This window comes from Brachyhypopomus gauderio, chromosome 4 (genome assembly GCF_052324685.1).
Source record: "Brachyhypopomus gauderio isolate BG-103 chromosome 4, BGAUD_0.2, whole genome shotgun sequence".
In the NCBI taxonomy this organism is placed as follows: domain Eukaryota; kingdom Metazoa; phylum Chordata; class Actinopteri; order Gymnotiformes; family Hypopomidae; genus Brachyhypopomus; species Brachyhypopomus gauderio.
Window position 1 is genome coordinate 29,262,266 of NC_135214.1, and position 27,918 is coordinate 29,290,183.

The 27,918-nt window shown below is 48.6% G+C and overlaps 2 protein-coding genes across 5 annotated transcripts in view; both read right to left on the minus strand.

The window, feature by feature from the left end:
* The window catches only part of aopep (aminopeptidase O (putative)), a 52,490-nt gene extending 49,775 nt beyond the window's left edge, over positions 1–2,715 (minus strand). Inside the window, exons 1-4 of one of the 2 annotated variants that reach the window (XM_077003620.1) lie at positions 2,663–2,715; positions 1,178–2,021; positions 455–621; positions 185–329 (exon numbers count right to left, since the gene is read on the minus strand). In XM_077003620.1, the coding sequence (XP_076859735.1) occupies positions 185–329; positions 455–621; positions 1,178–1,932 (1,067 nt within the window). In that variant the 5' untranslated portion in view covers positions 1,933–2,021; positions 2,663–2,715. The remainder of the gene's footprint in view (positions 1–184; positions 330–454; positions 622–1,177; positions 2,022–2,662) is intronic. The other variant, XM_077003621.1, reaches the window with a different exon arrangement.
* Positions 2,716–2,917: 202 nt separating this feature from the next.
* dock8 (dedicator of cytokinesis 8) overlaps positions 2,918–27,918 on the minus strand; it is a 30,879-nt gene continuing 5,878 nt past the window's right edge. Inside the window, exons 1-48 of one of the 3 annotated variants that reach the window (XM_077003619.1) lie at positions 27,706–27,778; positions 25,866–25,926; positions 25,304–25,479; positions 24,580–24,651; positions 24,385–24,493; positions 23,388–23,603; positions 23,131–23,216; positions 22,889–22,955; positions 21,489–21,638; positions 21,270–21,350; positions 20,973–21,132; positions 20,674–20,804; positions 19,723–19,816; positions 19,410–19,572; positions 18,848–18,965; positions 18,525–18,595; positions 18,276–18,420; positions 18,009–18,110; positions 17,829–17,924; positions 17,410–17,644; positions 16,783–16,947; positions 16,511–16,680; positions 15,759–15,851; positions 15,412–15,507; positions 15,069–15,218; positions 14,789–14,902; positions 14,530–14,685; positions 13,863–13,999; positions 13,464–13,627; positions 13,199–13,350; positions 12,920–13,102; positions 12,610–12,736; positions 12,206–12,293; positions 12,000–12,096; positions 11,641–11,775; positions 11,317–11,469; positions 9,835–9,993; positions 9,451–9,551; positions 8,931–9,123; positions 8,009–8,152; positions 7,662–7,793; positions 7,406–7,540; positions 7,174–7,263; positions 6,717–6,953; positions 6,390–6,533; positions 5,685–5,791; positions 4,356–4,526; positions 2,918–4,059 (exon numbers count right to left, since the gene is read on the minus strand). In XM_077003619.1, coding sequence (XP_076859734.1) covers positions 4,008–4,059; positions 4,356–4,526; positions 5,685–5,791; positions 6,390–6,533; positions 6,717–6,953; positions 7,174–7,263; positions 7,406–7,540; positions 7,662–7,793; positions 8,009–8,152; positions 8,931–9,123; positions 9,451–9,551; positions 9,835–9,993; positions 11,317–11,469; positions 11,641–11,775; positions 12,000–12,096; positions 12,206–12,293; positions 12,610–12,736; positions 12,920–13,102; positions 13,199–13,350; positions 13,464–13,627; positions 13,863–13,999; positions 14,530–14,685; positions 14,789–14,902; positions 15,069–15,218; positions 15,412–15,507; positions 15,759–15,851; positions 16,511–16,680; positions 16,783–16,947; positions 17,410–17,644; positions 17,829–17,924; positions 18,009–18,110; positions 18,276–18,420; positions 18,525–18,595; positions 18,848–18,965; positions 19,410–19,572; positions 19,723–19,816; positions 20,674–20,804; positions 20,973–21,132; positions 21,270–21,350; positions 21,489–21,638; positions 22,889–22,955; positions 23,131–23,216; positions 23,388–23,603; positions 24,385–24,493; positions 24,580–24,651; positions 25,304–25,431 — 6,069 coding nt within the window. In that variant the 5' untranslated portion in view covers positions 25,432–25,479; positions 25,866–25,926; positions 27,706–27,778 and the 3' untranslated portion in view covers positions 2,918–4,007. Of the gene's footprint in view, positions 4,060–4,355; positions 4,527–5,684; positions 5,792–6,389; positions 6,534–6,716; positions 6,954–7,173; positions 7,264–7,405; positions 7,541–7,661; positions 7,794–8,008; positions 8,153–8,930; positions 9,124–9,450; positions 9,552–9,834; positions 9,994–11,316; positions 11,470–11,640; positions 11,776–11,999; positions 12,097–12,205; positions 12,294–12,609; positions 12,737–12,919; positions 13,103–13,198; positions 13,351–13,463; positions 13,628–13,862; positions 14,000–14,529; positions 14,686–14,788; positions 14,903–15,068; positions 15,219–15,411; positions 15,508–15,758; positions 15,852–16,510; positions 16,681–16,782; positions 16,948–17,409; positions 17,645–17,828; positions 17,925–18,008; positions 18,111–18,275; positions 18,421–18,524; positions 18,596–18,847; positions 18,966–19,409; positions 19,573–19,722; positions 19,817–20,673; positions 20,805–20,972; positions 21,133–21,269; positions 21,351–21,488; positions 21,639–22,888; positions 22,956–23,130; positions 23,217–23,387; positions 23,604–24,384; positions 24,494–24,579; positions 24,652–25,303; positions 25,480–25,865; positions 25,927–27,705; positions 27,864–27,918 lie in introns of those variants that run through there. The other 2 variants (XM_077003618.1, XM_077003617.1) reach the window with 2 other exon arrangements.

The window sequence follows — 27,918 nt, forward strand, 5'->3', positions numbered from 1 at the left end:
ACAAGGCACTAGCAAACATCACATTCAGTCTAAGACATGTTTGAAAATAGAGCTGCTAAATCGACACAAATCGACAGAAACTTTTAAATCAAACTTTTAAACCCTTTTGGACTAGGTGTCCATACTCCAACTGCCTAAATCCAAAGACCACGTGCAGATATCGAGGCGTGGCCCGGCCACATACGGGTCTAATGCGGTGAAAGAATCCTCATTTCTGGCTTTTTCAGGGACGCAAGCACTCGCTGCAGCTTCCTGCCACCTCCCCACCGCCACGGTAAACGTTGAGGCAGGCATCGGCATGGTAACATAATAATTCCACTGTAAGAAACCTGAGAGGGGGGCACAAAATAGGTGTCAAGCATCTTTAGCACAAGTGGTTTCGAGTGGCACCGCTAGCAACAGCTATGTATTCTGGAGCCATGTCAAGTCAGATGTTAAGTGCTTCTTAATGAACCTGTCTCCCCGGGCCAGGGAACGGCCTGGTTCTCGCCGCTCAGCAGAGCGACGTATTCACACGGTGCTTTCACGCTTGCCCACCAAGTTGACATGGCGACAGGTGGCTCCTGACATGGGAAGAGCGCCCTGTTGTTGATTGGTGAGCCCGCGGTGTAGACACAGCAGCTGCACGTGACAGAAAGGGGAAAGGTCACCCATGGAAACGCCCTGCCTACAGGAGCCGAGCACATCCGAACAGGGCTGATCAAGGATCTGAACGGGCCCTGATGTTTCTCCTAATCTTAATCTCTCTATGCTGAAACTGATCTAAAAATCATGGCGATAGTGACATACGGATAACCAACTTCTCTGGTTGAAGTTATTCAGTGTGCACAACTTCTGAATGATCACAATATGCAGAACCGATTTAAGGCTGCATATGCATAAATAAAAATACAACCCCACTGCTTTAAATATAATCTGGAAGTACAAAAAGACCATTGAATCCACTTTGTAATCAGTGTGAGAATACAGTATGAGGGAATAAATACTAAGGGAACTCTAAATACTCGAGTTCCACACATGTACTGACTTGCTTTCTAGAAACGCTGTTTTTTTTTTGTTTGTTGTTTTTTATGAATGCAGCTTCTGGACCAGCATGTGGGTGTTTGCACGGAAATATAATCTCGGATCTAGATTCCGTTTCTATGAGTCACAGTCCAAATGAACAGTCTGTCCTCACCTGCCATCCTGGTCGGTGGTCCATCTAACGGAGCCACCTGTGGGTTTGGTCTCATACCAGATCCTGAGGATGCTAGGGAAGGCGTGTGGGGAGCGGACCCCCTTCTTCCTGATCTGAAGGCTCCACTGGTCCATGTTGAAGAGCAGGGGCTCCACCTGACTGGCGGCACATGCGCGGCTACACTGGAGACACACGTCCTGTTGCTGTCTCCATCTGGATGAAGGAACAGAGATCAGTCTCTGCACCAGAGCACATGAAGAAGGCAGCCTGGAGGCCAAAGGCACGTCGTCTCCTTCCAGAACCTCCCATAGCTCAGGTACATGGGACACGTCCAGCTCCTCCACCTTGGACACCATCAGGTCACAGCAGTCTAATATCAAGGTGAAGTCCTCGCTCTCGTCAGCCCACAGCATGTTGCCTCCATCACGCCGGCTTTTTTCATCCAGGATTGTTTCATGTGCTCCTCCGTGTGACACATCATCAGATGCATGTAGGGCAGCAGTAAAACACCTGGCTTCTGCACCACTTCCATCATCCCCATCTGCTGGGTGGGATGAGTTAACAGAGGGCTGTTCTTCTAATGCACATGCTCCTCCACCAGGCTCAAGGAACAGTACGATGCTACCACCAATCACCTTCCTCGTGAAGGAAACAGTGAGGTCCAGTACGTAGTGCCTGACCAGCATATGGTTCGTATTGGCTCGCAATGGCAGGTCATCTTTATTAGGGTCCAGGTCAGGTGGGTTAGACTCCATCAAGAATTTGTTTAGCAGGTGGGGGTGTGGGGTGTCAGGATTTTATATTATAGTGTAACCTCCTCATAATGGTGCCACATTATAATAACCTGAAATCCAGAAGTAATAGCACTTTATTAAATTCATACTTACTACAAGAAAAGGTTTGGTTGTCAAGATGCACATAAAATAATTCACAAGAAGTTAATTTGACAATGACTTAATTGAAATAAAAATTATAGAATTTCTAACAGGACGCCAAATCAGGACAATTTATGACTACACTTCTGCAAAGGATAAATATTCTTTTAATATGCTTTAGTCACAAATTTCAAAGCCATGTGATGTTCCAAACTTCTTGTAGGTCCTGTGATCCACTAATTGTAAGCTAAGAATAAGCGAATGTGCGCAGAACTAAAATCTGTATTCCCCAAATCTTCTTGTAGCTGCTTGATGAGTAGAATATCCGACACCTATAACGTGTCACGTGTCTACAAACACAGTGAGAGAATCAGTGTCTTCAAGGCAGTTTTAGCTTGTGCATTAGGTTAGCCAGCTAGCTAGTGTATATTGTATCTTCACAATAGTTTAGCTAGGTTAACAACTCTACTTGTTACCCTAGTTTTATATGGTTTATCCTGCAGTGTTTTCCAAATTCTGTCGGTTGTAGTGGTCGGCAGTTTACAGCGCAATGGACACGCAAAAGGTATATAGCATTTACTGTCTTAATACAAGCTCGCCTTCAACAAACCTGTCTTCCACACGCTGGACTACACTGCGCGCCGAACATGTCGCATGTTTAAATTCGTCACTTTACTGCGCCAGGAAGTAGAAACATCTCATATGAATTTACTGCCCGAGTACTTTTTTTCATACTAAAGATTTTTTTGAACTAGTAAATGACAACTCGGGTTGACAAAAAGGTTTTATTGTGTTCGTGAGGACTGCTGTTCAAACAAAATCCATCTTTTTGTGCTTAAGAAACACTGGACACCCACAAAACAAAAACCTAAACCAAACCATTTATTTTTCACAGTGTTAGAAGCAGCAACACGTGTAACAGATAGAATGGTGTTATGCTGTTTACAAGAAAGCCTGTGAGACTAATGTGTATGACAATGGGGAAGCACTTTGATGATTTTGCATAGGAAGAAAGGGTCCTACAAGAAATAAACATTTACAGTTAATAAAATACATATATAAAAAAGCTAACGATGCAAAACATTATACCATCCTCCTTCTCCATAACTGATCCAATGTGCTTAATCTTTTAAAGAAATGTTATTTCTTCCATCTCACTCACTCCAGCGAGCACAAGATGACTACAGTTTTCTATAAATAAAGTAAAATGTATATACATTTTTATATATTTCTACTAAAAAAATATTACAACTTTGTTAACCTTCAAAATAGACAGTACATGTTCCAAGATAATATTTTCATTTCTATAACTGCCTTTAGACTTTACAAAATTCGACAGCATTAAAAGATTGGACAGTGGCAAAACCGAGCACTGGAGCTTCTGTTACAGTGGAAAATTCCATGTGCAATTCAGGGTGTAGCTCATGCAAAATTCCAATCCTACAGATTTCAACACTTTTATTTGGTAAAATTTTTGGTAGTTGCTAAATGTCACATTACTCATGCTGGAATGCTGTCAGAATATTCTCTGATTAAAAACAGCCATCAACTAGCTTCCACATAATATTTTAGGAGTTTCAAATTTGTGGTATATTTCAACATGATTGTTTATTAGTTTAGTTAGTCATTTACTAACTATCAATCTAAGCCATGTTGAAATAGTTGAAATCATGCCAAAAAAAATCAAAAAATCAAATGCCCAGTAGGTCATTAAGTCAAGACAGATGAAGATTAAAAAAACAAACTGGTTGATAATGAAAGGATGTGTTGAAATGCTCTGTATTCAGTATCTCTCCGATAGCCTGGATGTAACAGAAGTAACATTCTCAAGCATGTTTAACACTGTACGTGGACCCAGCCATCTGAACGTCAGCGGAGATACGCATTTCCTCAACATGACGGGATCCTTTCCTCCCGCCCCACCGACTTCCCCCGGAGACTGCGGTCTCGTGACATCATGAACTCTCCTCGGGAGTCCGGCGGAAGCTGTGCCGTTTGATGGAGTCCCTGTTTCAAACAAATCGGGGAAGAGGAGTGGAGAAGGGCCTCTTTAATGACGTTGAACTCTCGCGTCTAGTGCTGTACCACCACCTCTGTGTGCTGAGGGCAAATGTGGGTTATGTGACTCGGTTAAGCCACGTCCGTTAGCTACGACTACCTTAACGAAAAGTCCAGCAAAAAGGGTCAGAGAAGGAAACAAACTCCTGACCTACAGCATTAGCAAAACACACAAACTAAACCCAAGGGCGGCCTGAGGTAACCCCCACCGTGCCATGCTTAGCTATACAAAGAGAGAGCCGTACCTGTTCTCCAGCCGGGGCTTGACGAGGGGCTTGTAGAGTTCAGGAATCTTTCTCTCCAGCATGGGCCTTAGGTTCTCCTTCAGCCTGTTGTAGTTCTTCTTCAGCTCCTGCTGGTACTCCTTCTGGTCAGACGCGATCAGGTGCTTGTTCTTCTCGACCGCCTCGCCACACCTGCGCCACACACATGCTCACAATGAACTTCTCCCAGCTGCAAGGTCAGCACGTTTCTGCCTGGCCCCGGACGCGAGAAACTGGGGCAGGCAGGGGAGGTGACGTCTGCCGACTGAAAGGGTTCTCTTGGTATTTTCGGTTACTGAAAGGCCATTTAGGAGCTGCAGCCATAAAATTAAGGATGGCTGAGGAAAAAAACCACAAAACATTAACACACACTCCGCTCAAATCTGGAACATGTCAGCATGAGCTGAAATAGTGACAGCAGATTTATGTCTATCCTAATGGTCTTACCACTGGGATACCCATGTTTCTACAAGGGTTTAAAGAAATGTAAAGAAAAACACACAATTCAAAACCAATGACCCACAGACACTCGAGCACAAACTGATCTTGTTCAGACTCAGTTGTGTGCAAACATCAAATGTGAAAAATGCTTTGACACTGTGATTTAAACCTGGGGTGAAATGTTAGACACGTAACCTCTTGGGTTGACTGCTTATCTGGAAACCTTTAAAACCCCATGAATGCAGCTACTGTGTTCTATATGGAGGCTTTTCCGTGATTTCCACCATCACACATATAGACCCTGGACCAGTTCATGCACAATGAGACCATAACATTCAACAAATAATGTGGCTTATACCTTCAGGAGTCATAGCATCTTGGATGGATTACGTAAGAAAATAAACATTTTTGAAATTCCAGTAAACATTTGTCCGTTTTCTGGCAAACAAGGCATGGGTTTCCACATATGCCTTTCCAAAGTGAAAGCCACCTTCAAGAGCTGTCCTGAAACCCTCCTGAAACATTCTCTAAACTTCCATTTGATCCAGAAACCCACAACATTCTGAAGCTTGCTTGTTTAGAGTTTCAGTTAAAGATAATGTGAATCAAATGTAGCAGACATTAAACATTAGCTGGGCTCCATATTTGCAAATGGAAAATAAAGCCCTACATTATTTTCAGCCACCTTAACAAATATGCAAGAGGAAAATTAGACATCCTTTGTGTTAACTCATTTCATGCAGTTACTTTATCTGACTTCCTTTTGCAAGATAGTAGTGGAAGGGCAAAACTCAAATCATTCATCTGAACAACAACAACAACAAAAGTCACTTGTTTATGTCTCTTTCTCATCTCAAATGCCACACTCACCGTAGGAGGAACTCTTTGAAACACAGACGTAGCTTGTTGTGGTGACGGTAGAGTCTGGGGTCTGCTGGGATTTCATTCAGGAAGACCTGGGCCACCTCCAACGGTCCCTGAACATGCGGAGAGGGAGAGAGGAAAAGGGTTCACTGCTGCACTTGCTTGCTCCCAGCACGAGGAGAAAATGAATGCTCTGCACATCGAAGGCCACAAGGTAAAGTCAACACATGAGGGAAAGATCATGAATAGGGCTTTGTCTGAGGGATGGCCCCACTGCGCCAGGCTGTGGAAGACCAGCTCTGTGCTTCCTATGTAGTCCCTCCAACTGGCATTCATCATGGAACCACAGCCATCTCCTCAGGATTTTGGAGATATTCGCCACAGTAAACTCCCCATGATTGGTGTTGTAAACTGTTATTCTACAGCGCCGGCCGGCCCCAGAAAGTCAATAACGCTTTAAAACCTTTCAGACTTGCGTGGCTTACGTCACTATAATGCATTGTGCTTAGATTACTGCTGCTTTCCTCAGACAAAAATGGAGATATTTCCTGAGAGGAAGGAACGTTTTCAATCACGCAAAGTGAGCAAAAGGGTGGAAGGGTGTGTGTGTGTGTGTGTATGTGTGTGTGTGTGTGTGAGTGCGGTGGGTGTGTGTGTGTGAGTGAGTGCGGTGGGGGTGGGGTGTGTGAGGAACCGAGAAGGAGCTCAGACCTGGTTGACGGTGGCAGTCACCGATCCCTGCAAGACCATCTGCAGCATCTTGGCGTCCGGCGTCTCCTTGTGCGTAGCGATGGCCAGCTCACGGGTCTTCTTCTGCATGTCCTCGATAGCCACCTCGATTGGAGTGAGGTCGAACTGCCATACGGGAACAGGGAAGATGCATGGGGGGGGGGCATTTATAAACGGTGAACATCGAAAGGGGCTTCCTCGCTCCCGACGAAACAACAGCCAGAAAACACACCATCGCCGTCTTAATCTAAATGCTGCTTTAGCGCTGGCGTGGCGGGTGCAGGGGGTGAGGGCGTCCACGTGCGTTACCTCCTCCTTCTGAATGACATTGATGCGTGTCTTGACGTAGGGAAAGGCGTGCATGGTGGTGAGGATGGTCTTCCTCTTGTACTGCTCGCTCAGTTCGCCGCGCGGCCGGCCGCTCTTCGTGAACGGAGTGGTGTACATGAAACGCCGCAGGTTGAAGCTCTTCTCAAAGTTGGTCATGCGGTCCTTCATCTCATAGTCATCGAAGTAGGGCTCCACGAAGGTGATTTGAATATATGCCTAGTCCAGAAATGAAGTGCGGAAGGTCAGATCTTTAAGGGGAAAGTCTCTAATGGGCTAAACCCTAAGGGGAAAGTTTGGGGACGAATGTGTAGGTTTCTACAACTGAGGGTGGGCGAAGCGACAAGGTTTTGAAGGAGAAAACCTTCCAGTTTACCATAATTAGCTCTTGATTGCATCTCAACACATGTTTATATTTGCATTGTCTCATGTTAAGTACCTTGTTGGGATTCAGTTTGTTTTTGTCGACAGGTGTGGAATCCTTTATCATTTCCAGGACTCCATCTCCCAAACACTGACTATAAAAGTTCTTTAGAAAACAAACACAAATACATCTATATTTCAGTATATTGTGTTCTAAAAAAGAACAAAAGTTTATTCTATTTTTAGTGTGTGCCTCATTACACTTTGTGAAGACCTGCTGTATATGGAGACTGCACATTCAGGATTACCTCAAGTCTGTGGGAGATCTCCGGCAGATGTGTGATTCCTGGCTCTTTATAAATGAACTCTCGCTCATCCAGATCCCCAAACTTGGAGCCAAAGAATGCCACACGGAAATACGTCCCAAACATCCTCTTATGACCCTGAGACAAACCAGAAAGATTATTTTTCAGAGCAGAAATGCTAAGTATAAGTTCTGAGTAACTGTAATGAACCAGCATCACATTAAACTGTATTTGGTTTTCCAAATATTCCCTGTCTTACCTTCTGAACAATGTTATCAAAAGCTCTTTTTAGATTATCGTGAGTGGTGGTTAGTTTCCGGAAGTCTCTGTGGGCCTCCAGTATGGGAATGATGATCTTATACACCTCATTCACCGCTTCATACAACCCACCCTGTCAACAAACAATGGCAGAAGACACAATGCATCATGGGGCATCCTGTATCATATTAAGTAAGCATAATTTATCCAGCTTGGCTTTCAAGAACACAAAGAGAATTAAACATCTAACACTGAAGGTCAAGTACCACCACCTGCTGCATTCCTGAGCTTCTCTGCTGTGTTGGAGGGAATATATTCCAAAGATGATCTTAGCTTATCCTGACTCACATTGCTGAAGAGCTCTGCAGCCTGCTCCAGCAGTGCCACCAGGCCGCTCTCCGTGAAGTAGCGTCCCGAGCAGACGCCGTCCTCGTCCGGAGACAAGATATCGTCCGACACTGCAGACTCTTCCAGCACGTTAGGGGAGATATTCTGTCATGGGCAGATCACTGTAGTTATTCATGTGGCTGTGGAGTTTTAGCTGTAGTGTATTCTGAAAGAATAGCCGTGCAAAAAAATATTTCCACCAGTGTATCTACAGATGAACTAAAGATCCCATCTTTTCTTTCACTCATTTCTGGAGTGCATGTGTGTGCCTAACCCATTAGCGCCCCCTTGTGGCCAGGGGTGGCAATAAAGGTGATGAAACTTGCTGGATTCTGTTTCTTTCCTACATGCATATCCATATTTATAGTTTGAGTTGGAAATCCCAAGAAGTCTACATCTCACTGAAATTCACATTCAAAAGTGAAGGGAAGTAAATCTTCCTGTGTTTTGATAGCTAAGGCTATGAGATACACAGCAAGGTCTGAAAAAAAACGTTTTGTAATAGTATACAAAAACAGCCTGTCAGTTGTGACGTTTCTTGACTGCTGCTTCAGTTCCTGTTATCTGATATTCAAGGCACACAAACAAAATCTGAACCGTTTAGTTTCCAATACATCATGTCTATACTGATCCAGCCTCCTCCCCCGAAAACCATACGAAACCGGCTGAAAACCGAAAAACACAGAGCGATCCCTTACACCACCGAACCGACGTGTTTACACAGCCGTGTGTTACGAGCTCACAATTTAGCACGCGGAAATTGATCTTGCTGCGGAATGTCCAGTTTTGTTGATCATATTCTAGTGGCATTAGGTAAACTTCCTGGTCACGGTCAGGAAAGGGGAGTGTCTTTCCCAGCATTTCGGCCAGACGCGTCACTCACTTGGAAAGTGACGCTGCCCACAGGGAGGTACTTGTGGTCCTCCAGCATGCTGAGGTATTCGGCTACGAGAGCGGCGGCGTGCACTAGACACATGGCCGACTCCGTGAAGCACTTCCTCCCTGTGTGTTTCTCTGCCATGTTCTGGAGCCAGGTCAGCCGCAGGTCCGGAGACGTCTGGTAGTTCTTGGCGATCCTGCCGTGAAAGGGGGTGGTTAGCTGAAACAGTCATGGCCGGCCAGAGCAACAGACTGACTGCAGGCCTGTGTACTCGCAGGGCCCAATCACAGAGCTCTAATGCAGCCACGTTGTTTCCATGGTGAAGTCAAATACAGTAGACAAACAGCAGAAACCACAGGTAAATGGTAAGAGAGGAAAACCACAGCACTGGAAGACCAGGAGTAGGGGGGATGGGAGCCACACTCACTAACACTCAGAAGGGAGGGAGGGAGGGAGGGAGCGAGGGAGGGAGGGAGGGAATGAAGGCGTGATGTTCTCTCTTTATTTTGAGTGCATTTACTACCTATACATAAGGTCCATTAGCATCTCGGGGTCTTCTTGGAACTCCTTCATTTTGACGGTATCCAAGAGGATGCTGTTCAGGTTCTTCAGAAGTTCGTCCACCTGAGAAACAAGACACAGCGAGGAAATGTGTTTGCACTGGGGCCTAATCCAACAACACCATTTCACAACAGAGAGTGATTCAAGATGTTCCCTGTCCCAGAGCGCACAGCAGCACCCTACCATCAGGACTCTCTGAACTCTGACTGGCATTTTATCCAGAAGAGGCCAGACCGCAAACTCGGCGCCTGCATTCCTGCATTCCAGACTGCGAGAGTATTACCTGATCTGTGGCTTACCAACATGTCTGCGATGTACTAGAAGCACACCTGGCAGTGGGCCGTACCTGGGCGGGGAGCTGGGTGGCTTGCATCTCGCCGTCCTCCTCCGCGTAGGCGAGGATGGTCCGGAAAGAGCGTCGCAGGTACTCCTCCCGCACGTCGGAGGACTTGCCCACCAGGGAGGCCAGCGACATGGTCACCTGCATCTTCACGCGGGAGAAGTTCTGCCCAGGGAGAAGGGGAGAGCCAGACGTCAGACGTCACACGCGGCGTCTGAACCAGCGCGTGACGCCTCCGGGGCGCTGGAACTCTGGGGCGGGTCCGCAGAAGAGCGGCCCGACCCCCCGGTGTTGCAGCGGTAGTCCTGGGGGCTACATCTGACTGATCTATTTGGGGAAATCTCATTCTGAGCCTCGGCCTCTCGGTGGGCGCTTGATTAGTTTGCCTCGCGGTGCGGCAGGCGCAGGGGGGTGGGCGGAGAACGCGACGTGGCGCCGCACCAATCGGAGCTCGCCGTCGCCGTCGCCGGGCCGGCTCATCGATCCCGGGGCAGACCCGCGCAGCTGGGGCCGCAAATGGGCCATCCGTCTCAGCGGGCTGGAGGAAACCGCAAAATTATCCTCCCCATTAACTCAAACATAATTGCCGATGGATCACGTCGATGGCACCATTATGGTAAATCGACTCCATGTGCGAGGCACCGCCAGACAAGCTCGTGTCCTGTGTTGGTGGACATTTTCTCGCGGTGAAGAATGGTGCAGTGTGGGTATTGAGGAGGGGGCGTCTTTCGGCGTCGCCTTTAAATGCAGCTCTGCGGCTTAACAGCACGGGCCGCCACGAGACCTCGGCAAGCGTATGGAACAGCAGGACGGATTAAAAACAAACGGCTGGACGCGCCGAGGGATTGATGGGGCGTATTCAGAGGTTACACTAATGATAGCAGAGACAATCACCAGAGCAATCCCAGCATTCATGCAGACAGGGGACGGCCGAGGTCCATCCTGTCCCCATTAAAGATGAATGAGAAAGCAAACAAGACAACCATCTGCTGAGGGTGTGCTGGTGTGTGTGTGTTGTGTGTGTGTTATATGAGTTAGTAAAAATAATCCATCCACCAGCGTGCGCCAGAAGACAGAAGGGAGACAAGCCCAGAGCCACAAACCCAACCCAAACCCACAGTGTTGTTAATGGCAACGGACAAGGTGATGCTTCTGTGCAGATGCAGTGAAATGCAAACACAAACGTGTGTGTGACGGTCTCCCTTAAGCCCCAATTAGGAGCAACTATGGCAGGCAGGCCATCTTTGGGTATCTCAGCTCCATCACTAGAGTTGCTGATTAGCAGTGAGCACTCATGCTGGTAATACCACCACTGGAAATGATGAGGAAATTAGAGATCTTTAGAATACCGAGACCCTGTTCATTCACTAGAGCCACTGGCCTGTTTCCTTCCTTCTGTCTGATCATGGTTCGGCCAAACAGTTGTCTCAGGATGGGGTCAAGAGTAGCGTCTGTGTGAGTGTGTGTGTGTGCGTGTGTGTGTCTTACACTGGCTGAACTGAAGCTGTATCTCATGATGAGGTAGAGGGTGGCGCAGGCCTGGTTCCTGTTGCTGTCCACACAGCTGCTGCAGTACTGGAGCACTTTCTGGCAGAGGTCCGCACACTGCTCCGCCTCCTCCTCGAACAGCACGTCCCCAAACTGCCACACAGCCAATCAGTGATCACCCTGCTATAGCACTGTGCACACAAACCTCCAACATCCCTGCCTTCATTAACAAAACATGGCTAAGAGTCCTCCATCCTGGGCATTAAAGGAAGCGTGAGGCCGGGCGGAGGAAAGACTGCAGGCGTGGTGGAGGTGTGCGGGCACCTTCACAATAAGAGCGCGGATGGTGCTGAAGCAGTGGCTCAGGTAGGTGCTGCTCTGGTTACACGTGAGCGAATGCAAAAGGACCCTCAGAGCTCCGCCCACAGCGTTATCCTTACAGTCGCCTAGTGACACCGCCTGAGGAAAAAAACAAAATAAAAAAAACCATATATACATAAATGCGCACACACAGCTGTAGGTCAATACTGTGCTGACCACACCTGTGCAGAGTCCCTACCAGGGCAAAGCCATGATGTTTTTATTGAGGGGAATCAGTGTTAGTCATTTCTGTTTCCACGCCTGGAGCCAACAAAGCAGACAGCAAAGGCCTGGCGTGAATGAACCCTCTCCTCCTCCATTACCTGCAAGATGATCTCCAGGAGGTCCAGGACTATGAGGTTGGCCTCTGTGGCCAGATTCCCACTGATAACGGCTTCCTGGTCCAGCTCGGCCTTGGATCTGTGGGAGCAGCGCACAATGAAAGGGCTCCATTTTAGCTCGGGCCATGAAGCATGGAGGTTGTGGTGTGAGCGGGTCGGACTGGCTCTTCCGGAGTGCTCGCGCGTACTTGTCCTGCCTGTCGTTGGTCTGGCGCCACTGGGTGAGGTCCTTCCTCCAACGCAGGTTCTCCCTCTGGCCCAGAGTCCGGTCCGTTCCTGCGTACAGTCAGTGAGTGAGTGAGTGAGTGAGTGAGTGAGTGAGAGAGTGAGAGAGTGAGAGAGAGAGAGAGGAAAATAAAGAGAGACCCACCAATGACCTTTAGAAAGCAAGTCAACAGTCAGCACTCCTTCAAAAGGAAACACAACGTACTCCTTCTAGACAACAACACTCCCCCCCACACGAGAGTGTCTGTGCAGAGCATCATTTTCATGGCTCAGCCGGCAGCCGTGGCCCCTCTACATTATTCATGAGTTTGCCTGGAAGCCGAGCGCTGCCTGCGTGTGGCGTGGGAGGCGTGAGAGGAGCTCCTACCTCCTACCCGCTTCATCATCTCTCCTCGCGCTCCCATACCGCCCAACAGCGCCTCCTCCAGGCGGGCTTTGGCCTGCTGGGACTTCTGCAGCGCCTGCGTGCTCACCTTGTCGGAGCTCTGCTTCCCCTGTGCGCGCACACACACACACACACACACACACACACACACACACACACGCAAGCTCGTAAATAAGGAGACAGATTTACATGTGTGGCCACACGGAGGGAAACGAATGGGCACACCACAATGAGGAAGAGGAGGAGGAGGAGGAGGAAGGCTGCAGGGGAGCGTCGGTATGGAGGTCCTCACCATGTATTCGAAGCAGGAGGCGCAGATGGTGAGCAGCTCGAGGAGGCGGCTGAGCTGGGCGGGGGGCATGTCGGCTACCCAGCGCTGCACCAGGGTCTGCTCACTGTTCTTCATCACCCACAGGAAACACGCCAGCAGACTGCGGCTGGCCTCCGCCGTCAGGGTGCTGCAGTTCTTACTGGACTGGGGGGGGGGGCACAGAGGGCAGGGGTTACGGTCTTTTGTGTGACCTCTGCGAATGAGCCCGAATGAAGAGGTGAAGTCTTAAAACCTCCTCACCACGGACGCCATAGACACCAGCGCATTCCTCGCCAAGGTGTTGAACGGGTTTCCTGCGATCGCCATGGCAACAGAGTGATTGATGGGAGGGACGCTGTCAAAGTCGTCCTCCGGACCGCCGGCCTTGCCCTTGTTGCCTCGCGACTCCGACACTGGAGGAAGGACACACACACACACACACACACACACACACACACACGAGTGTGAATGACGTCGAGGGTTTGTCATATAAGCCACTGGTGGTGGGACTGAAACTGAAGGGCACCTGTGAAGTCCAGGTAATTGATGGAGTCGATGATGATGCCCACTAGGGGGAGGTAGAGAGCTGCGATTCTGGTCCTGACCTCTGGCCTCGTGCACCGAGGGTCTAGGTCGTGAGAACACAGCAGGCTGTATGTAGCATTTATGGCTTTGCGCTGCACTTTGCCTCTACACACACACAAACACACACACACACACAGAAACTTTCTCACTTCTGTTTAACAATGAAAAGGAGATGAAACCACGACTAAAATGAAACTATCACTAAAATAAGAATACATGCAGGGTGGCTTCAGAGGAAATGAGGTATTTCATGACCAGTATTATACTGTAAGCTATAAAGGGAAACTTGGTAGTGGAATAATTCCTCAGTCCACGTCCTGCCTGAACGTGCTGGACTGACCCGTCAGACTCCATGTCCAGGGCGGCGCTGAGCTCGGTCAGGATCAGGCCTGTCAGATAGTGCTGCTGCTTGAAGTCCTGAGACAGGTCAAACATGGCTGCAATCCTCTGGTCCTGCAGACTACATAAACTTGAGGTCTGCTCAGACACACACGCACACACACAAACACACACGCACACGCTCAGAGAGAGGTCACATTGCCAAGCAATTTGCCAGAGTGTGTTAAGTACTAATGTTAAGAAGAGGAGAGTGATGTGGGGAAGGTGTGATGTGTGATGCAGTGAGGCTGCATTTTGGAAAATATCCTTTGAAGGCAGCGGTTATGAAAATACCATCCTTAAATGAAGATGAAGTATTCTTGTTAGAATATAAACTTCTGAAGTGTTTTTGTAGCATGAAGGCACATAATTTTAATCTTTGTTTGCTTTCATCCCTGCCTTCCTGGCTGGCCAAATAAAATGAAGGTGATAATATGGCTTGATTCCCATATTATGGCTTGATTGCCCAAGATTCATTTCAAGATGGCTTTTTCATAGAGTCTGCAATCTGTACATTTAACCATCTACCTGCTACAATGAATAAATCAGCTTTGAAGAGAAAAAAAAATGCACTGCACAGAGCTAACGGCAAGGGTGTGTCTAATGCCCTGAGGGCGGGGCTTGCTGACCTGCGAGGTGATGGAGGGGCTGGGAGAGGCGGGAGCAGAGGCGGGGCTACTGAAATACAGGCTCAGGTTCAGGTAGTGCTCATGACTGCAGAGCACCCTTAAGAACTCCAGCCTCATGCTGATCAGAGTGGCCATGGACACGCTCTTTGCAGACATCTACAACACAGGAGCAGAGGACGGAGTATTCGCAAATCACAGTGAAGGTGGAGCAAACACCACCACCTAACCCCCCCCCCCCGACAGGTGAAGGAGCCCTTACCTGGTTGCAGTAGTTCCTCACCAGGAGGAAGACGAAGCCTCGGTCCATCAGAGACATGAGGTCGTAGAGGAAGAAGGCCAGGCTGATGTTGATCTTCTCCGCCTGCTCTAGTTCCTACCACCCAAAAACAAAAATGACATTTTGACATCTCGAGGCTCGTCTAAAATCACCCAGGAACCATGTCTCTGCGACTCATGATCACTGCGACTACACCGTCCTGGTGGGACGGGGCGGGCCGGCGGTGGAGAAGGAACCGGAGTGCAGGTGGATCGGTCCTGACCTTCTGCTGCTTCACCAGGATGGTGCCGATCTCCGCCGTCACCACGTTCACTACGGTGGTGATGTCGTCCTTGAAGCGGTCGGAGAAGCGGCTCTTGCGGGGCACGCCCTGCTTGTCCATCTGACACACGTGCTGCGCCATGCTTTTAACCTGCGCGGGACACAGGACACACACACGGGACACACAGATGCTTCACTACACCAAAACTCAACAGCAGCACAATTGAAATCCTCTATTGTAATTTCTCTTAAAGTTAAACACAAATTTTTTGAATGTCTATTGATTTATGTGCCATGTTTATGATTTTTGGCCCTCACGCCATCCTGTCCTACATCACCCTCACCAGGAGCTCAAAGAAGAACCAGGCATATTTGTAGACGTTCTCTCTGCACACCCCGGTGCTGACCACCATCTGGAGAGCAAGCTCTTCGTGAAATTGCTGCAAAAGATCCAGACACAGATGCACATCACACCCTTACATGACCCAGCCCACCCTGATCATGAACGTCCAGGTCCATAGTTGTCTTTTTTTGTCTCACTGTTAAACGTGATGCACGAAGCCATAGAAGCAATAAAATTTCAGGCCAGTGGCAGGTGCTAACTTAGAAATTACTTCCCTTCTCCTATAAAGCAGCCATTTTGGAGCGGTGCGGTAGTCTTTTGGCAGGCCATAATCACCACAGCCCTCACCTTTCTGTTCGAATGCCGCGGTGCACTGGGCGATCCCTGAGAGTGGCTGGAAGCGTCAACAAAGATGGACATCCTGTTGGGATGAGTCGAGCCCTGAGGTGAATCGACACAGGAATGGTAAAAAGTGATTTGCACCCAAGAGCGTGAACCAGTTGGCACATGAGTGTTTTACTTTTCTTTAATAAAAAAAAAAAAAGATTTTTATGTTTTGGTATTTTGGTTACTGAGGCTAAGAACAGGGTTAGGTTTATATGAATTATTACATTATTTGAATACAGCAGCACATACGTCAGTGGAAATAATCCACAGACAGTATCTTGTGTGCGTGCGTGCGCGCGAGCATGTATATGAGAAAATCCACAGACAGAAACCTGCACCTCATGTGTGCACTTCATGTTTGTGTGTGTGGGTGTGTAATAACCCAGAGACAAGAGCTTTAGACTCCTGTGTATGTCTCTCTGTGTGTATGTCTTTGTGTGTGTATTATGTCTGTGTGCATGTGTGTGAGTGAAATAACCCACAGTGACAATAATTTGAATTGTGTGCATGCACGTGTGTGTGTGTGTGTGTGTGTGTGTGTGTGTGTGTGTGTGTGTAATAACCCACAGAGGCAGTAGCATATGACGTGTGTTTGTGTGTATGTGCATGCATGTGCGTGTGTGTGTGTGTGAAATAACCCACAGAGGCAGTAGCATATGACGTGTGTTTGTGTGTATGTGCATGCATGTGCATGTGTGTATGTGTGTGGGCACCTTCCCAGCCAATATGTTCTTGACCTCCGTGTCCTCGGGGCTGTGTGGTGCAGGGATGTCGGGGTTACTGCTGGACCGAACCCGGGACTGCAGGAGCATGCTGCCCACCGCCGTGGCCGTGGCCCGGCCCATGGTGCTGTACCTGCTCTCCTGGTGCAGCGCCCCCTGGCCTGAGAACACAGCAGTACAACTCAAGTCTCGGCTGCCACCGTCACTTAGGTGACCACACGGTTTCCCTGCCTTCTCTGTTCCTACTGATCCAAGAATCGCACCTGTGCCCAGAACTTCGAGGGGAGTGTCCGGCAGCCGGAACACGTAGTAGAGGTAGGTTGCTAGGAGACAGTTCCTGCCCTGCTGGTCCTTGGCCAGCTCTTGACTGCTGTGCAGGATATTGACGACGGACACCACGGACTCGAAGGCTATCTGTGCCAGGTTTGCTGAAGAAACACACAGAAAGGGCAGAAATGTGTCAGGCTGGCATGTTAAACTGCACAGAAAACGCTTCTGCTTAAGTAATTAGCGGAACAATCCACTTGTGACGGAGCCCGTGGCAAACGAGTTTAATGGCAGTCAGAATGTTTAGTAATGCAACAAGTCCTGCCTTTCCCAGAGGACCGTGATTAGCTGAGCAGCTAACTGACTTCCAGCCCCTTCTCTTCAAACGACTGAGGTTTGGGAGTTAAAATAGTTCCTCCCAGTGAGGGGGCTTTGGGCTGTGTCTTTACAGGCATCATTGTTTGTTTGTTTTGCATTTCTTCCATGTCTTTTGTCGCAAATCAGAAATTAAGCAAAATCACTCACGCTACAGCACCTTGGTTTGTAAAGTGGGAGGGAGACCCTGGAATTAACCAATCACAATGACGCAGTGGCACGGCCACCAATCAGCGAGGGCGGCTCACCCGTCTGCCCGGCGATGACCATGGGCTGCATGATGAGGCAGAAGAGCTTGTCGAGGACGAGGTGAAGGAAGAGCACGAGCGGCTCCAGGCCGGCAGCAGACAGGGAGATGATGCTGAGCTTCAGCTCCTGCTCCACCTTGCTCTCGGGCACCTTCTCATCGCCCACGCGGATGGGGAACGCCACCTTGCCCTCCAGGGCGTGGCAAAGCGTGAAGAAACGCTCCAGGTAGCTGTCCTGTCCCGCAGGGAGACGCCAGATTGGGGGGGGGGGGGGGGGGGGGGGGGTATAGAGACAGTCAATGAACGCCTGCTTTTGTTGTCTATAGAACAGCCTGCATGACTGTTAAGTGTTACATTTTCAGAGTAAAAGCATTTCTTTTTGGTAGTGTGGTTTGTGTTGTGTGGGTGTGTTCTTATACCTGCGTATGAACCGAAGACACAGCCTGCAGTTCCAGGCTGAACAGACCCTTGTGTCCCTCCATCCACTTGACGGGCGGTACCTGGGCCGGCAGTTTCTGTGCAGAGACAGTGAACAGCGTTACGGGAGTGCCGCCCCCACACACACGCGGGCTCCCTGCTGCCAAGCCACCGCTACTTACCTCCGGCGAGTGCAGTGAGTAGTTGATGGGGAGGCGGTCCTGGACGATGGGCAGACAGTTCTGACCCACCTGTAGCCTCTCGTTGTTCAGGATGGGAAGCCACTGTGAGAGATGATACAACCGTCACAGGTAACCCAGCAACCAGTCAACCAACCCTCCCTCCTATCCTGGTTCCCTAATGACCGCATCAACAGCTCTTCCTTCCGGAGTTTTGCAGTGCGACCCCCGACCCAACCCCATATGACCCCCGACCCCGCGATGACGCACCGAGTAGCCGATGAGCGTCTCCACGCTGCCGCTCTGGCTCTGCTTGGCCTGGCAGCTGATGTGGAAGAAGGTGAAGAGGAGGTGGTGGCGCTCCGTCAGCCGTGCCGGGAGACGGATCTTCACCTCCTCGTAGAAGTCCGGGGACCTGCAGACACACGGCAGGCTGTGTGAGTCAGGGGACCACAGAGGACGCCACACAGATCTGACGGAGGTGCCTTTGCCCAGAGCAGGAGTCAAGTGGAGCCTTACTTGTTGTGGTACGTGACTGGAGTGTAGGTCTCCGACACAAATTCTGGACCACTTGATTTCCCAAATATGACCTCAATGGAAGAATAATACACAAAAAATTAGGAGCAGCTTTTAATCACCATCTCACTGACTGTTTCCACCAGTGAAATTCAAATGGATATATACGTCATCTCTCATTTGTGGACATGGGGCTTCTTTGTGTTGTTTGTGAACATGTGTGCCTCGAGGCACATTTTGTGTGTGTGTGTGTGTGTGTGTGTGTGTGTGTGTGTGTGTGTGTGTGTGTGTGTGTGTGTGTGTGTGTGTGTGTGTGGTGCGCTCACAGGCAGGGCACTGCTGGCCTCCTCGCTGTTCATAAACTGTATTTTTACAGTGATGTTCCTGGCAGAGGCCAAGCGACTACCGATGTTGAGCCTCTGGGGATACACATACAGCAGGTTCCTGGACACACGGGCGACGGTCAGTGGATACAGGAGACAAAACACGCATTTACGCAACATGAACCGCTCAGGGAAATAAAGCTGACCACACCTGCACTACCATATTTCAACACTAGATGGTGTCGCACAACCGTAATTCAACAAACCCTGCCGTTACATGCCTGAGCTTGGCTTTTGTCATAGCAACTGTGGTTTATATTTTACTGTGGCAAAGGGTATCATTGTTCATCTCGCCATTATTATGCAGACACCAGGTTCATGAAAAGTGGAACTGACATTTTTATTTTGGGCTTTATATCTGATTATACTGACATTGCAAGCACTATTGTTCTATCAAAACGGACACCTACCAGTGCAGACAGCATTACTGGTGTAGCCCTAAAGGTGCAGCGCAGCCTTTAAAGGTGGGGGTGTAAGGTGGTGCAGGACACAGACGGGAACTGACCGGTATATGGAGTGAGGGACGTAGACGTCGCTGGAAGGGAACTCCAGCACCTCTTTGATGGGCCGTACGGTTTTCTCTGGCACGGGCTTTATGGGGATGAGCTCAGCGGACAGACACGCCGTCAACGTGTCAGGGGCCGGCGTCACGTCCAGCTTGACTGTGCCTGCCACAGAAACAATAGTAATGTGAGCGCCACCTTCAGGAAAAACCTGCTCCATTCGACTGGACCAGCACAGGAAAAACAGGTTTCTATGAAAACACAGAAGCTGTAGTACACTGAGGAGGATGATGAAGAGGGACTGATGGCCGTCACCTGATATGGTCTTGACCCTCCGCTGGATGTTGGATGTCCTCTTTAGTTCTGAGAGAAACTTAAATAAGTCTTCATCACTGAGTCGCTCACCTTCCTGCAAAGAGCCACAGAATGGGCTGCCTGCATCACACTCAGAACACCAATCCTCCAACACCTCTCACACACATTCAGTATTCCTCTCAGAACACCAATCCTCCAACACCTCTCACACACATTCAGTATTCCTCTCAGAACACCAATCCTCCAACACCTCTCACACACATTCAGTATTCCTCTCAGAACACCAATCCTCCAACACCTCTCACACACATTCAGTATTCCTCTCAGAACACCAGAGGTGGACATTCCAGGTTCAGAAAGTAAAAGTTCTCACCAAGATTTTCTCAGGCTTCCTGGACTATGTTGATTCCACTAATTTTATCTGGGACTAATTAGAAAATCCAGCAAGCTTGAGTAAAATCCTGGGAAGGAGTTTTAATTTCTGAAGCTGGAATGTCCACCTCTCAGAACAAGAATCCTCAAAACATCTCACACATACATTCCTCTCAGAACACAAATACAAAAAGGTTTCTCTCTCTCTCACTCACACACAAAAACACACACTGCTGCACCATAATATAAAGATGTTAAATGAACAATGAACCTTCCCCGTGATTTGGGGGAATTAAAACCGCCATACAAAATGACAAAGGCCAGATAACCTGCACCATCATGAGTACTGTGGTATCTGCCAAATGTAAAAAATGTGACCCTGCACTGTCTCAAGGTGATGGGAATATTTTGCAAAGCGTTATCCCATTTTTCATAAAAGATTTAGTGAGCTCTTTATGCCTCTTCACATGTGCCATAAAATGTAAGAGTCATAGGGACCAGGCACTACTGGCACCAAGCCAATCATTGACCACCCACAAATTCGCCCCGTCACCCCGGACGACTAGCCTGGCTGCTGACCTGTTTGAAGAAGTTTGTAACGGTTATGATGCCTGGTTTGAAACTGGACAGGTTGAACTGGTCCTCGAGGACGCTGAATCTTTCCGAGTTGCGCCTAGGGAGGTACGCTTTCTTGTCCACGCTGGTCCTGCCTGTCCCAAAGCACACAACACGCATATCATATACCCCTGGAAGTAAAAAAGCAACTCTCTAACCCAGCATATAACATATAACCCAATATGCTACATTCAATACACTTCGAAACACATTTGCATGGAGTCTGTGGTCTGTGCAGCCTACTCGGGCCCCGGGACCGTTACCGTTGATGCTGTCCGAGTCGGTGGTGTCTCGGTCCAGCGTGACTGTGCTAATGGCGCTCATGATGTTAACGGTGGCGAAAGCGAACGGCATCCTGTACTGGCCCAGTCGCTGGCAGAAGCCCTCCGCCTGATTCCGTAGCTTCTCCACCTTCTCCTTGTTCTAAGGGAGAGGCACGCAGGAGGTGAGAGGGGAGGTGTGGCAGAGGGGGAGGAGGCTAACGGGCAGGAGCGGAGAGAACAAGGCCGTAACAGGATGGGCCTCGTGCTCTCCGATCGCTCTGATTGGTCGGTCATCACCTTCGTCGTGTCGTTCTCCCTCATGGTCACGTAAGGCTCCGCGCACTCGCCGATGTCTCCCTGCTGGAGGACTTTCTCGATCTGACACGCAAACACACACGATCATCATCTTCGTCAACATCGCCACCCTCTTTCGCAGTGGCGCTCTCGGGCACGGAGCAAATTATGGAATTAAAAGGCCTGCATCTTCCCCCTTGGGGCAAGTATAGAGGTGGTTACCTTAATGACCAGGTAGATGTCTGGAGAGGGGTAGGAGATGGAGAAAATGGCGGCCCGTGCTGTTGTGGAGGAGTCCACGTGAGGGGTGTGAGAACGTAGGAAGCTCTTCATTTGGTCAGAGTTCAGATCGCAGTGGAAGTTCTCTGAAATCTGACAAGATGTTCTCATTAATACTTACGCTGCAATATCTAGACTCAAGCATCCATCAGCTATGATGGGACATAGTGGCCTAATCTGTCATTTACTGAACACGCATGAACCACATGTGAATCACACACAGTAAACCACAGTAGTTTGAATGGCTGCATCTGTATTACTTGCAAAAACTGTTGTGTAATTACATTGTGACTCTCAATATAACATGCAGGGCCAGAAGGCGACAGGAATGTCATGTGGCTCGTTGAGATGAAACACATGAATCAACAAACCAACAAATATACATTCCTCTATATTGGTTTCCAATCATACTAAGCAGCTCCATTCAGTCACTCTTCGTTCTGATCAGATTGGGATTTGGGTTCTTATCAGTAAACAGACTCCAACTTCCACAAACATAAATCACCATCACCATTGCGCAAACGCTATTCGGACTTCACAGGAACGTTAAACGAGGCTACTGCCCGCAAGTTCTCCCTGCTGCCTCTATGAAGCATAAATCAGCCCCCCCCCCTCCCTGTTACTCTTCCTCATTGGTGCAGGAGCAGCGTAGTCCTTAGATTCACTTCATGCTCTGCATTCTGGTCAAAACTGCACACTAACCGACTTCAATCACGGCTCAGGAAGGTTAACGCGCAGGTCTAATATGACATCTGCTGTTTATTTATTTGCTGCAGACCGAAACCCAAACAGAGAACCTGCCTGGGCCAGTACAAACTGCAAAGGGCAGAGGTCTCCACTTGTGCCCTCAGAGGCATTTCCAAATGCAGCAACCGACTGATCCCTGCAGATCAAATCAAAACAATGTGGTTTTATGAAATTTGGAGCTGAGGCACGAGGTGTTCTTGGGGCTCAGTCAAAGTCAGCCATGCCAGTGAACACTACAGTCCTGTGCTCTTTGCTCAGTTAGGAACAAGCTCTCTCGCTGACTTTTAAACCCGACTGCATTTTCTCACCAAACCATCTCGGTATTGCACCTTTATTAGCGGAGAGGCAAAGGCGTGTGCTTGGCTTTCACTCTGCACCACAGCTGGGCATATGCAGAAACTGCTGAGATCAGGACAACCTAATCACGGCTGGATGACTCACACAGCCACCAGCACAGCTGTCCCCACCTCCAGATCCTGCACACCTGTGATGGGTTCGTAATGTTCCACTTCTCATGAGGCAGACCAACAGTCTTCATGAGGAGGATCTACGCACAGAAAGTTAAAGCAGTCATGCGGCGTCAAGCAGGAACTGACCTTCTTCTTCTCCTTCAGGTCGTACAGGGCCATGGTGGCAAACATCGGCTCGATCTCGATCTCAAACCTGAGATGAACAAAAGTTTAGAAGTTCAGTAACATTAACAAAGCAGAATTCTGCACAACAAAACCTGATTGACATGCAGATTCTGTAGTCTCCAGTTCCCCATAACTGTAAACAATAGTTGGGAGTCAGAATGCTGGGAGTCAGAAGCTCCACTTATGGAGTAGAGGGCGATTACTTGAGGCTGAGGCATCGCACTAGTATCCTATGGCCCATGTGCTCCTTCGGACAGTCGGGGATGGGACGGATCTCCACTGCGTCCTCCTGGAGATGGACAGACAATCATCTCTCATTCCCAGTCCAATTCAAGACCATAAGACACCTGACCGCTGCATTCCTCCAACATGCCTGAACATATATCTATATCAATGCCCCAAGTGCTCCAGCTCAGACTAATTTGTTAATTGGTTAATTGGTTAATTAGTGAGTCCTCACCTCGTCCGAGGGCGGATAGAGGGCGAAGAGCTCAGGGTGCCGGTTGCTCAGTCGGCTTTCCAGGTTGAAGCGGTCGAGTTCCTCGGGGCTGCTGTAGCGCAGGAGGCCGTCCAGGCGAGGGTCTGGCTGCAGCGCCCGCAGGTCAAAGTCCGAGGAGGAGACGGCGCCCCGGCCGCCGTCATCGTTGCACAGCACCGTCAGAGTTGGAGACTTCACCTGAGGAGTATGAGCAGCCACGGAGCCATGACGTTCATCTCACAGTCGTGAGCAGTTTCGCTAATGTTAGCTTTATAATACTTGAAAATATGTTTGGGTCATTCAATACAATGAAACCAAAATGACCCACTTCCAGGAAAAAAACCTGTTGCAATTATCAGCTGTTGTGTTTTCAAAATATTAGTGTGGATTTGTGTAGGTTTCCACGCTACAGGCCACGTACAAGACGTCCATCGGACAAACCTCCCCTCACTCTCCATTTCTGAACTGCTTCAGAACTTGACTGGTTCAGTCCAGACTTTGAGTGCCTACCATGCCTGTCTAGATTGCTAATTAAGCTCAGAGTGAATGCAGAGGCCCTTCAGGGTCTTTTAAGATGGTGAGTGGGCCTGATTTTTCCATAGACTCTGGCATCAAGCTCATGACAAACCCATGCCTTGAATCAAGTTTGAAAAAAAAAACTTTGGTTTGAGTCATTTAGACTTGGCAGACTGTGGCTGGATCGGCAGTACTGGGAGATATCAGCTGCATGAATACTTATTCCTTGTGTCCCTGGCCTGGGGAAACCAGAGGTGGGCCAGAGCCAGGACATTGGGAAAAACATTCAGTTTGGTCCTCCTCTGTCTTGCTTCACTCTTCTCGCTTTTCTCCTGTCTGGTGTAAACATGTAGGACTTCTCTTTGCTGAATTATTTACCAGGGCTAAGAACACAAGCAGGGTCGCACACAGCCTTCAAACCACAGCATCACTAAATCTCCACTGCATGGATAGGTGTATTTACCGGTTGCTCAGGCTTCTGAGGCTGGACATCAGACTCGAAGGTCTGCTTCAGGAGCTGTTTGTGAAAGCCCGTCCTCTCCGTGTACGCACTCAGGCCGTCCCCTTGGCACCTGGACCACACACATTCACAGTGGAGCAGGCGTGTGTGAAGTAGCTGGAGAACTACACAGGGTGTAAGCATGAAGGAAGTGCTTACGTTCTGCTGACCACTAGCCATGGTTGTGTGTAACTCTGTACACAGTCTCTCACATGGGGGTCCAGTTCAACTCTGAATGAGAATACACGCACACACACACACACAGAAACACACACACCCAACCTGGTTTCATGCTGTTACACAATTTCTGCGGCAGTTGGGGGGGGGACAGCAAATGGAGGGGTGTTTCAATGCCCGCATTTCGCTGAAACATGATTCCATCCCCCCCAACTTTGTCAGATTAAAATGATACTAAAATCTGCTACACATGCTAGGACATCCCAGAAAACCCCCACTTTTGAAAAGCTTGATAAACCCCTAGGGGGAGGCAACAAAAATAAATCCATTCACTATTAAGACACGTTTTGTTTACATAACTGGTTTTTCCAGAAAGAATTAAATGAATAACAATGGAAGTTTGCTTTTATTTTCATTCTTGATTCTCTCCACACACACACACACACACACACACACACACACACACACACACACAAACAACTGGGGCAACAAAAACACAGGATTATTCTGGTTTATAATCCTAATATAAGAATAATTTTCTTAAGCAAATTAAAGTGGCTACAGATAATATGGACTGGAAGTTCATCAACATTAGTTGTTCATTTTGCGATGGGGCTGCATTTCTAAATTGCAGACCTTCTTTTTAGGGGATGTGTGATTCTGCTGAAGCGGTGTTGTGACCGGGTTGCAGCATGGGAAGACTCACCCCTCCTCGGGGACGGAGTAGCGGACGGTCCGGCATTCCCTGTCCACCAGGTCCACATCAGGCTCGTCGTCTGGGAAGTCACCTAGCTCCTGCATGAGCTCGGTATCGCCGCTGCGCAGTTGGGTCATCAGGAATTCCTCCACGTCCAGCGGCTCCACCGCGTCATAGGACTGGGGCTGAAGACCAGACGTACGGGGGTCATGCTCCAAATGGCCTACAACATACTGTATACTGCACTCAGTATACTCTACACTGCATAACGCTCCCTGTAGTATTATGCAGTGTAGCATCTAGTATGGGACAAATGCTAACTGTACCACAAGGTCACATGTATGTATGAAGGTTTATCTGAAAGATTTTCAACCACTGGTGCATGATTGGACACATCATGAAGACAGCTATGGTCACGTACTGAAATATTTGGCTGGAATATTATCCAGGTATCTTCTGTGTATTGGGGGAAATTCATTTTGGTTGCATACTACTTATGATATACTGATTTAGAGCCCAATCAGTAGTGAGTAATATGGAATAGGCCATTTTGAAAACAGCCACAACTTACACTGTATCCAGCGGTCAATACACATGTGTGTGGATGAAGTCCATGTTCAGCAATTACAACACTGCAATCAAGCAATTATAAGACTGATTTACATATTTCTGGTAATCACCATATAGATTACGAATGAAGACAATTACCAGCAATTCCTGATAGCTACAGAAATAACAGAGCAGCTGTAGGCTACCTCCAAATGTCAGTGTATTTAACATCAATCACCATTCATGATCAGCTTCAAACAGATACAATACAGTTGTACTGGATGTCCGAGAGTCAATATGTTGATTGTGTTGAACACAATGGCCTCTGTTCACGGGTAACATTCCAATAAAGCCAACACTAAAAACGTGTCTGTCCTGGTTGGACAGAGCAGGACCAACGGTACCACAGCCCACCAGCAGCAGACTGAACTAGACGTCAAGGAAGGTCACCAGTCTTCAAATGACGGTCTGCTTCTTCATACTATGCTTATTATAATGGCCTATGCGCGGAAAGAAAACACAGAAGAATATACTCTAGACACGCAATGTCCAGAACCTCAGGATATATAGATCCAAGCGGGCAAGCGTTTGATGAACGGCTCCTCGCCGCCGACAGCAGCTGCTGAGCACGCGAGGCTACGCAAGCACGACCTTGGGGAGGATCCAGCCCGGTCTGGGCATGTTCCGTCACGACCGCGCGCAGGCAGATCCGGGCGTGTTGGCGAGCGGTTCAGCGGCAACTCGGCACCTCGTACGTGTGCGCACACGGGCAGGTCCCGCAGAGAGGCCGAACACAGGAAGCAACCGTGCGAACGGTAGCGGGGCGGCACAGGCACAAAGGACGAGCCTCTTCGAACGGGAGAAGTGCTACGTTTGATCACGGGAGTTTACATCAAGGCATATGATTATTTATATTTACACATTTAGATTTCATCCGTCACAGAAGGATCTAACAATACATAGCCTACGATCGAGAGGATTACACAGTGTGGGTTATGTGATCTCCTTCATGCTTGAGGTGTTGTGAAGGCCATATCTCTTGCACAACTTCCACGCCAACAGTTTTTGTAATCTTAGACAACAGACATGGGCCTGCAGACAAGATCGTACCAGCAGAGCAGTGTGTGACGGAGATAGAGTTTTATCTGAATGTATCTGACCTATCTGCAAACGTATAAAGGCACAAGATACAACACAAAACTGCTCAAAATAGGCCCCCACAAGAAGTCTTTACATGGGAGGTTTCACAAGTGTCAAACTTGACTTTTCCATCCTGGAAACTAGAAGAGGCAGGTGTCTATATGTGTACTTAAGGGTGTGTGTTAATCTTACAGTATATCTGTCTGTCCAGTTTAAACATCGACAATATGATGTACTCTGTAAATGAACTACTATCCAAGAACATGTACACTGTTGTGCATGTATCTGTCTTGAACAAAAAAAAAGTGGAATTTGAGCCAGCATTAACAACACACCCTACATTCAGCTGAGGAAGGTTAAATGCAAAAGACTGGGCACAATCCGTCAGCCTGAAGGGCCGAATCACAGCTGGAGTAGATTAGTATGATTCCATCTGAACTAGACCAAAACAAACCACAAACAACACATTACGAGAGCACAGCTGAGCTGAGTGGAATGGCCTCCACTGCTGTTCGAAACAATGCCACATCTCCCCGAGCATCGGCCTCATTCGCCCCCTCAGAAACCCCAGGTTAGTGCTACCGAAGCAGCTGTAACTTAAGGGCTGGGCATATTGCATGTGACCAGACAGAAGGAGCTTCGTTACTACATACGCCGAGATCCAACAAACACTTCAGAGCAGAAAGAGCAGGTGCAGCTCCAGAACAGCTCCAAGAACTCACCCAGCGTTTCCGTGGCCGAAAAAGTGTCAAAATGGCGTTGCCCGGAAATAGAAAACCTTGGCTGCTTGTTTCTGCACATCTCTTCCTCTGAGTGTCTGAGCCGCAAAGCAGAACGCCATGCGGTTAGGCTTCTGACAGGAGGATGTGATGTCATCACCACTTCCTTCATCAGTTCTAGTGAAAAGGCAGAGGCCGATAATCCAGAGGGGGGCA